Genomic DNA, 9,696 nt, shown 5'->3' with positions numbered 1-9,696 from the left:
ACAGGAAGAACACCGTAGAAATGTGATTACTTTCTTACATGAATTATTACTCCTTTCATATTTTTCTCTTTGCTTCTCTTTGCTGCATATGTGCAATTTCTTTAGATCTATGTTTCTGTGTTCAACCTATTGTGAAACTCCGTCACGAATTTTAATTTTTTTCAAATCTGTTAGGACAATCTCCTGCTGTGATTTCACTGTTACACATATTTTATGTCCTCAGTATGGTAAGTCCGAGACTGGAAGGCTTCCCAAGGCTCGTGAGGTTGTGTGCTGTCTCTGCTAATGTGCATTCACGGCGCTTTGTGTTGTTACGTGTCTTACTGTTTGAGGCCTGGTGGGTTTGGTGGCTTGTGCCAGGGGCCTGAGGCACCACTGGCCTGGCGTCACTAAAAACTGTTGTTTTGAGGATTTCTTTCTAGACCCAAACTCTGTGTGAATTTGAATCACAATGCGAAACACCATAATATAATCTAAATAGTTCCAACTTTGGCATTAAGATCTAATGTGCAAGAAGAAATTAGAATAAGCCCTTCAATTTCTACAAGGTGACTTTTTAAAAAGATTTTATTCATTCATTTCTAGACAGAAAGAAAGGGAGGGAGAAAGGGAGAGAAACAGCAAGGCATAGTTGCCTCTTATGCACCTCCTACTACGGACCCAGCCCACAACCCAGGCATGTGCCCTGACTGGGAATTGAACCGCGACCCTTTGGTTCAGAGGCCCACGCTCAATCCACTGAGCTACACCAACCAGGGCTGTACATTTTTAAATAATTTGACATTTATACCATTCAAATCACATGCAATAATTAATACCATATAGGTAAACTTCTAGTAAAATTATTTTATTTAGTTCTAATCTCAAACATCTTGAAATAAAACTGTCCATGTTCTTCAATTAAGCTGTATGCCACTTTCTTTTAGAATATCCTTTTTTTCATTAAAATAATTCTTAAACCACTCAATATGTTCCACTTTCTGTTTAACACTCAGATGTGGGTTTTTGGAAAGGCCACAGGTCACCAGCTCCATGAAGTGGCGAATCGGTCCTTGTTTTGGAAAATCTTCCAGGTATTTATCTAGAAATATATGTTCATGGAATTCGGAACCATCATCATCAAAACCTAAAAAATGGGACAAAACATATTATAGTTCTGAGTGTAAAACCTACATCATAAAATTAACACTAATGTAATATGGTATTACAATGAAAGGCATGAACTTTGGAGTCGAACCCCAGGTTTGCCCACCAATTCAGTAACTGCATCCCTGGGAGTTTAATTAACTTCTCTGAGCATCAGTTGCCTCAGGCCTAAGATCAAGGTTAAAAGAGCATCTGCTTCATAAGTTTGTTGTAAAGATTAAGTAGACACAAAGCTTATAAAGTTCTTTCACAAAGCTCAACACAGTGCAAATGCTCAAAGTACAGCAGCAATCCCTGCTAATATTTTAATGTCTAAAACAACCAGTAAGGAAACTATGCAAACTATGCTTAAAAATACATCAACGAAACAGAATGGAGTCCTAAAATATGTTCCAGCAGCCCACAGGAAGCTGAGGAGAGAAGGAATGAGAAATAGAGAAAAGGAACAGAAAACAAATAATAAAACTGGAGACTTAAGTACTAACAAATCAATAGTTACTTTACAATATGGCAATCAAAAGACACAGGTTGGCAAAGTCGATATATGCTATCTACAAGAAGTTCACTCCAATAGGCAGGGTGAAAGTAAATGGATGGAGAAAGATGTATCTTGCTAACATTAATTTTAAAAAAAGAAAGCATGAGTGGGCATATGAATATTAGATAAAGTAGACTTTAGAGCAAAAAAATTATTTTAGTGAAAGAGGAACATCACATAATAAAAAGATAAATCCACCAAGATGAGACAGCATCTGAATTATGTACATACCAAACAATAAGGTTTCTAGATGCATGAAAGAAAAAATGATGGAAATAAAGAAGAAATTTAGAAATCCACAATTATACTTGGGTATTTCAATATCCCACCGTTAGCAACTGAGAAAATCAGCAGGCAGAAAACTAGCAAAGATACAGAGGAATCACCACCATCAGGATCAAACTGGTGTGCACAGAACGCTCCGCCGAGCGACGGCGGAACAGAGATGCCTGTGGGGCATCTACGCAGCCTGCACCCAGGAAAGCACTGCCAGGGTCCCAGACCAGCTGCAACACAGGTGCCATCACTGAGCACAGGTGGGTGCTCTGATCCTAACAGAATCAAACCAGAGTGAGTGACAGAAAGACAACAGGAGAATCTTCAAACAGTTGGAAATTAATATACTTATAAATAATCCATGGGCCATGGAGGACATCTCAAAGGAAATTTTAAAAACGCACAGAGAACAAAAATGAAAACACAACACGTCCGAATGTGCAGGCCACCACTGAGGCCATGGTGAGCGGGGAACACGGCGCCACCAGCACACATGAGAGGGGGAGGGGAAGTGGCCCACCCTCTAAGTGCCCCAGGGACCCAGGAAGAGGGGCAAAGTAATCCTAAAGCAAGCAAAAGGAAGGAAAGAATAAATAAATGATAAGCAGGAATCAATAAATTGAAAATAGGATAATAATGAAATTGATACCTGGTTCTTTAAAAAAAATCAGTAACATCGATAAATCGCTACCAGGTCCTATAAAGAAGAAAGCAGAGAAGGTGCCAACCACCAACGTTGGAATGGAAAGGGGGTTATTATTATAAAGCCAGACCCCATTAGAGGAAGAGTAAAGGGGCACCACCAGGACCTGACACTCGCAAATTCAACAATCTGAGAGAAAAAGGACAACTGAAAATAAAATCCATTAAACTACCAAAACAACCGTCCAAAAAAATAGATAAGTCTTATAATTATTAAAGAAAAGGATTGTGTAATTTAAAAACTCTCAAAGAATCTATAAGCCCAGATCAGTTCACTTGAGAATTTTATCAAACATTTAAAGAAAAATTAACACCAATTTACACAATCTCTTCCACAAACTGGAGGAAGGGATACTTCCTAACTCATGTTATGAAGCCAGTATGACCTTGTTATAAAAAACAAAGACATGAAGCAAAAAAAGAAAAGAAAGGAGAGAGAGAGAAAGAAGACAATTTGAACCAATATCTCTCATGAATTTAGAGGCAAAAACTTTTTTCAAAATTCTGCAAACAAATTTAATAATGTATAAAAAGATATACCCTAAAGTCAAGTGGGATTTACTTCATACATGCAAGGGTGGTTGGGTACCTGAAAGTCCATGTAACCCGCCATGTGCACAGGTTAAAGAAAGCCCATGTGCCCTGATACTGACTTGGATAAAGCTCTCCCTCTCATCACGCAGGTGCCGTGTCAGCTCACAGAACCAGACAGACGGCACTCACGTAACTTTTACTACAGTCTACTCTTATAACTATTGTATTTTATTATTAGTTACTGTTGTTAATTCTTACTATGCCCAGTTCATAAATTAAACTTTATCACAGGTGTATATGTACATGCAAAAATACAGGATAATGGGTGTAGTACTATCTGTGGTTTCAAGCATCCACCTGGGCCTTGGAATGCACCCCCCGCCAATAGGTGGGGACCACCGCACCACTGAAATTTGTCCCACCACTGAAGGAGGGACAAAACCAGATGATTAATGGAAACGGGTTTAGGGCTCTATCCCCCACACCCCATCCCCACCTGCACCCATGGGTGACGCTGCTGCACAGTCCCAAAGGAGATGGGCAGTTTACTTTACGGAGAAATTAAAATGGAAAAAGAACTAAGTCACTGAATGGATCAGCGAGGAACTACAGAGAAGCCTGTACCTGACTGGTGAGAGGCTCCCCCAGCCCCTCCTCCATGCAGCTCAAGGGAGGCCTCTGGAGAGCTGGGGGGCTCAACGAGAAGAACCCACCAGTGCGGCGGGCACTGTGACCATCTCCAAGTGGGCTCCTTCCAGATCCCCCTGAAATGCAGCCTGCCGTCGGCAAGCCCGCCGTGCACACCAACCCAATGAGCAGCTTCATATGCCTTCCTCTAAAGTGTGAACACAAGTGCCTCGACAGCAGGCACTTTAGGAAAGCCGCCAATATAAGTGACAAACACCTTGGCGGAAACTGGGACCCAGCGTTTTAAATCCCTTTGACCTTTTTATCACAGGACAAGAATGAAAAAGCTGCATGTGTATGTCCACCAACATCACCTACGGCAGCCCCCTTTGGGTGAGGCCTGGCCACACGACTACATTTCACCAATGGGATTTGAGCAGAAACAACCGGTGGTATGATCATGCCAGGGCCCTTAAGAGAGGGGAGCTGCTTCTCCCGTAGCCTGTCCCCCTGCCTGTGAGCCTGAGCACAGGGCCCTGGGAACCCTCCTGAACTACACACCCAAGGAGAAGGTGCTCTCGGGTGGGAGGGTAACCGAGGAGGGAGAAACCTGGACGGAGAAACCTGCGCAGCTCAGTTCTGATCGGGAACTCCAACCGTTACATAGGATAACTCCCCGCTGTACCAGTCTGTATATGACCGTATATGGTATCACAGCGAAGCCCAGCTAGTGTTAACCTAATACAAACTCCAAAACAGACGATGACGACAACTTTGAGTAAACTAAAAGAACGTGGGTAGCAGGAAAAAAATAAAACAAAAACTGAATATTGCCCTGGCTGGTGTGGCTCAGTGGAATGAGTGCTGACCTGCAAACCAAAGGGTCTCCGGTTCGATTTCCAGTCAGGGCACATGCCTAGGATGCAGACCAGGTCCCCCAGTAGGGGGCGCAGGAGAGGCATCTACATGCTGATGTTTTTCTCCCTTCCTTTCTGTCTCTCTAAAAATAAACAAATAAAATCTTTTAAAAATCTAAGCCAAGAATAACAATTTTTTAAAATTACAGTTTAGATGTTAAAAATATGACGGCAGAGACAAAAACCCAAGAGAAAGGTTCTAAGATAACATTGTGGAATTTTCCCAGAAGCTAGAACAAAAAGAGAAAGAGAAGAAAGAGACTGGAAAGCCTATATTGTCAAATAATAAAGGCAAATTAAAAACAAGAAAATTGGAAAAATAAAATTTCCAGGATAAAGGACCCAATGATGCTGAGAAACCTGATTTTAAACAAATAAAATCCCTTACCAAGGATCACTCTGAAACTTAACACTAACTTGATGTTTCCCTATCTCTCTCCCTTCCCCTCTCCAAAAATAAATTTTAAAAAATCTTTTAAAAAATTTAGAAAACTGCAAAGAGGTATTTTTTAAAACCCAAATGAATTTTATAAGAAAGGAGAAAGATTGGAAGACAATATTTCCGATTATGTAACAGATGAAGCATTAAAGCCTGTAATGTATCAAATTCTTACAAACTGATAAAACAATCCAAACGAAAAAGTCAAAGGACATGACGAGGCAAGTCACAGAGCAAATACAAAACAGCCACTAAACATACAAAGAGGTGCGCAATCTGGTTAGCAACCAGGGAAATGCAAATAAAAACACCCCTGATGTCACTGTCCGCCCTGAACATCTGAAAGAGGAATAAACCATCAGTATCAGGTACAGCGTGAAGAAATGGGCTGTTTTTAGCAAAGAACATATCGATATTTATTGCAACCTAAAATAGACCTATCATTTGATCCTCCAGGAATTAAAAGTATACCAACAGACACAGAAGGATACATATAAAAGGATTCAGAACTACAGCTCCATCCGTCAACAGGAAAATGACAAAATATTTACCCTGCATTCATACAATGGCATACTACAGAACTGTTACTATGATCTGTGTGCTGAAGAGGCAACGATTCCCAGACACACTGCTAAGTAAAAAATGACGCCGCACGAGTGCAACGTGGTGCGGCCCAGGCCAGAAGAGAAGGGGGCGGTGGGGTGGGGGCGCTGTGGAGCGTGGGCTGAGACGGCGCTGGTCGGGGGCTCCCGACGCTGTGTGCTTCCGAGAAAGGGAGAGAAGCAAGGTAAAGCATGCTCCCTATTCTCTCATGTTATTGGACTTGTTTGCAAGTAAACTTTCATATATTTATGAAACTTAAAATTTTTTAAATAAACAAAACAATAAAGAGAAAAATAAGAAGGAATTGAAAGTTAAATATCGGGGGAAATCACGTATGTTACGCAGTCAACTGAGATGACAGGTTGACTCTGTGTCTAATTCTGCTTTAAACATCACCGCTTACGGTTCAAGACACAGCACAACAAATCGGGGTAAACCGAGTCAACGGCAGCGGACGGCTGTGGTGCACAGGGCCACAACAGCACGCAGCAGACCAGCCCTGCCACCGGACGCTGTGCCCGCTCCCGGTGGTTGTCAGAACGGGCACTTCTCCCGTCCGTGCTTGAGGGCTTGTCCACAGGCCCGAATCTCTGAACAGCCACTGGATTGCTTCAGGTAACACCTGCCGAGCAATCCTTGTACTCACCCCAAATTCCTCTGCACTTTCCCTCCCCGGTAACAACAGAGCCCTCCTTAGAGCTTTATGGGAATTTTGAGCTCCCCTAACTATTCCTGCTAGCTCACATTACAGTGCACATTTCAGAAAGCTTAGTGAAGCATGGCGCAGAAGCAAAAAGTTCTACCAACTGAAGAACAAGAACAAACGTGTGATTAACATACACGACTGAACGTTTTTACTCTCGGAGAGCATTTCCAAAACACCCTTAATTTGGTAGACAACATCTATATATGGCTAATGCATATTTAAAAGCAAGACTGGTGAACTAGATAATGGCAAAAATGGATTAGATTTAGTTAAAGTCAAAGTCACTTTGTGGGTACAATTCAATCTAATAGCTTTTATAACTCTCATGGTGGCAAAGCACAATAGTAGGGACAAACCATTTCTTAAAACAAAAACTCAAACAAAACAAAACAAAAATCCTAATTTGAATGAGAAAAATAATTTATGCATTTTAAGTGGCAAAACAACAAATCCTACTTTTATATAATGGGAAAACAACACTGGGAAGGAAACTGTAAAACAGGACACGTCATTTGTCACTGTCAGTGTTCCAAAGCCGACTGGCTGGCCCCAGAAATAAAACTAAACATCCTTCCCCAAAAGCACCAAAGGAAATCTTCGTCGGTAGAGAGAGCATGACATTTTGTTCATCGCAGCACCCGAGAACAGCAAATAAAGAAGAATGCTACAGGACTGTTGGGGCTTCAGGTCCTCATCCAACCTCTCCCAGGGCTCAGAGGTAACACCCCCCCCACCCCGCCCCCCAAGCTGTGCTGGGGGCGGGGAGGACAGTGAGCAGGGCCTCCCCCATCCTTTCCTGCTTTTCATTCAGGTGACAGCTCCCATCAGGAGCTGTAAATGAGCCACCTCCCCTTCGGACCTAAAGCATCAACTACACGTACAGTGTATGTGGACACTTGTCACAGTTAACTTCACGACCTGACCAAAACATGTGTTTTTTCCTTTTCTTAGAAATTAAACTTTCTCAAACCAGGTCAAATTTAAGAAAAAGTCCTCTGGAGTTTGGGCACTCAAAACTTCAATGAACTGAAGCATTTTACTGTTGATGACAGTGTATCACCAAGTCAAGCTTTCCTATGACACTGGTGGGTCCTAGAAAGTATATCACGTCCTTGCTGACGTTGACAGACGTTGAAATGTTACAGTGCAGAGCAGAAACGCAGCGACCCCTCCCAACACTGCAGTGAAACCAAGATGCTGACGGTGATGATGATTTACTTGTGTGATCTCACTCATTTCTATGAAGAACCCCCCAGACAAGCCCTGTTATCCTTCCCATCCTTTCATACACGAGGGCGGCAAGGCTTGGAGAGACTACGTTGCCACTCACTCAGGAACCTGAACTCCTAACCGCCACTCACTGTCCCTCCTCAATAAAGTCACACATTATTCTACCTCAGAGCTGGGTTTTAAAGCGTGTGTTTCACCATGAAGATGTAGGACACTCGAGTTTCACTAAAGAAAATTTCCCTTAATATCAAACATTTGTATTTTGCTAGTTTTTTGCTACTCTTAAAATTCTATGATTATGCAGGAGGGAAAGAACAAACAGTCGTACATATGCATACGAGTTACATGCCAAGAACTGTGTTGAGCAACTCAACGACTGTATCTTACCTAATTCTTACACTTTTCCAATGAGGCATCTTTAACTTTACAGATGAGGAAACTGAGGCTCAAAAGGTTAAATGGCTTCCCGAAATGCCGCTGGCTAGTAAGTGACAGAGCCAGCATCTGTGCCCAGGTTCGCACAACTGCAAAGCCCCTGTGTCTTTCTTCTCTCTTTTTCTTTAACTTTACCTTGACACTTGACAGAGTATAGAAACTGTAAGACTTTATGAAAATATAGGACTAAATATTTCTGATATTTAAGCTTCCATTCTACTTATTAATCCAAAAAATTAAATTATAAAAAATGAAAATATTATGGTGAAAACATAAAACTACGAAGTCCATTTCCCCAAGAATTAATGAGGTGTTTGCAACTTCTAGCTAATCTTAACGTAAGAGCAAATGAATCTCTTTTCATTGAAAATACGCCTATAAAATTCAATGAGAATGTTTAGCTGATGACAACACGGGTGCGATAAAAAATAAACAGCATGGTACAACTGCTTTCCTTTCAACTGAGGCAGAGATACCATCTCTAGAAAAATCTCCAGGGAAGTAGAGGATATTTTATTAACAGTTCGAAGCATCTATGTACTGCCAAAGAGCTCCAAAGAATGTCAACGCCTCCTAATGTTTGTACTCTGAGTGGCTTTGAATACAAGAAGCCTGCACCTCATTGATATAATGGCCTTATAAATAAAAGACACCAGCATCAGACTTGAAGAGTTGTAATGGCCTCCAAAATTAAAGTATAATCTGACATGAGCATTTAGTGTATTCAGAGATTTACCAGGTGATCTGCTCAACAGCCGGAGGGCTGTCACCCAACACTTTCAAGGCACAGAAATTCATGATGTGTTTCTGCCATGTAATTTTACTTGCTCATTTCCTTACAGACATCTAGAATGAGGAGAAATTCCAACAGGCTTTTAAAAAATACCGTCCAGTTTCTTTTAGGGCACCACAAAGATAATTACACACAGTGTGAAATTCACGTAAATATCTAGGCTCTGTAACTGAACCTCTGCCAGATCTAATCCACATCAGTGAATTTTACAAACCTCTGAAGGGAAGACTTACCTGCTTCGTTGTTAATTGGGAACGCCCACAGTTTCCCCTCTTTTGTCCACTGGATCATCTCTTCAAAGCCATTCTGAAAGGGCTGTTCATTTACTGCAGCTAACTGCTTAGCAAATTCCACATCCCAGAGTGAAGGTGCTGTTTCTGTACATAAAAAGTACATACGTGAAATGAGCGCACATCAATGTCGACATCTTTCTTTTTAAAAACGTATAATCAATTCTGAGTTGGCAATACATTCTCAAACCTTGAAGCTCATAATCAAATACTATATACAATGAAAGGTCACTCTCTGAGAGCTAAACTGAAACATATATGTATATATATGATATACAGAGACTACAATTTCAAAAATCGCAAGCCTAAACTTTTACTACAATGCTTGGTAACCAACCCCTAAAGTCTCACTGCTTCCTCTACTGGGAAGGCAAAAAGAAATAGTATTTTGTTTAAAGATACTTTATGAAGGTAAATACATTTTAGACAACATATGACTTTGATCTTTAACGTCCAACCT

At 41.2% G+C, this 9,696-nt stretch overlaps 1 protein-coding gene across 1 annotated transcript in view; it reads right to left on the bottom strand.

The window, feature by feature from the left end:
* Positions 1-715: 715 nt before the first annotated feature.
* The window catches only part of MRPS31 (mitochondrial ribosomal protein S31), a 28,688-nt gene continuing 19,707 nt past the window's right edge, over positions 716-9,696 (bottom strand). The window contains exons 6-7 of the mRNA XM_037057602.1: positions 9,180-9,323; positions 716-1,126 (exon numbers count right to left, since the gene is read on the bottom strand). Coding sequence (XP_036913497.1) covers positions 897-1,126; positions 9,180-9,323 — 374 coding nt within the window. The 3' untranslated portion in view covers positions 716-896. The remainder of the gene's footprint in view (positions 1,127-9,179; positions 9,324-9,696) is intronic.

Source organism: Sturnira hondurensis, unplaced genomic scaffold (assembly GCF_014824575.4).
Source record: "Sturnira hondurensis isolate 20B ecotype Veracruz unplaced genomic scaffold, ASM1482457v3 Scaffold0009719, whole genome shotgun sequence".
NCBI lineage: Eukaryota > Metazoa > Chordata > Mammalia > Chiroptera > Phyllostomidae > Sturnira > Sturnira hondurensis.
The sequence above is the reverse complement of the archived record's forward strand: the minus strand, read 5'-3'. Positions and strand labels throughout refer to the sequence as shown.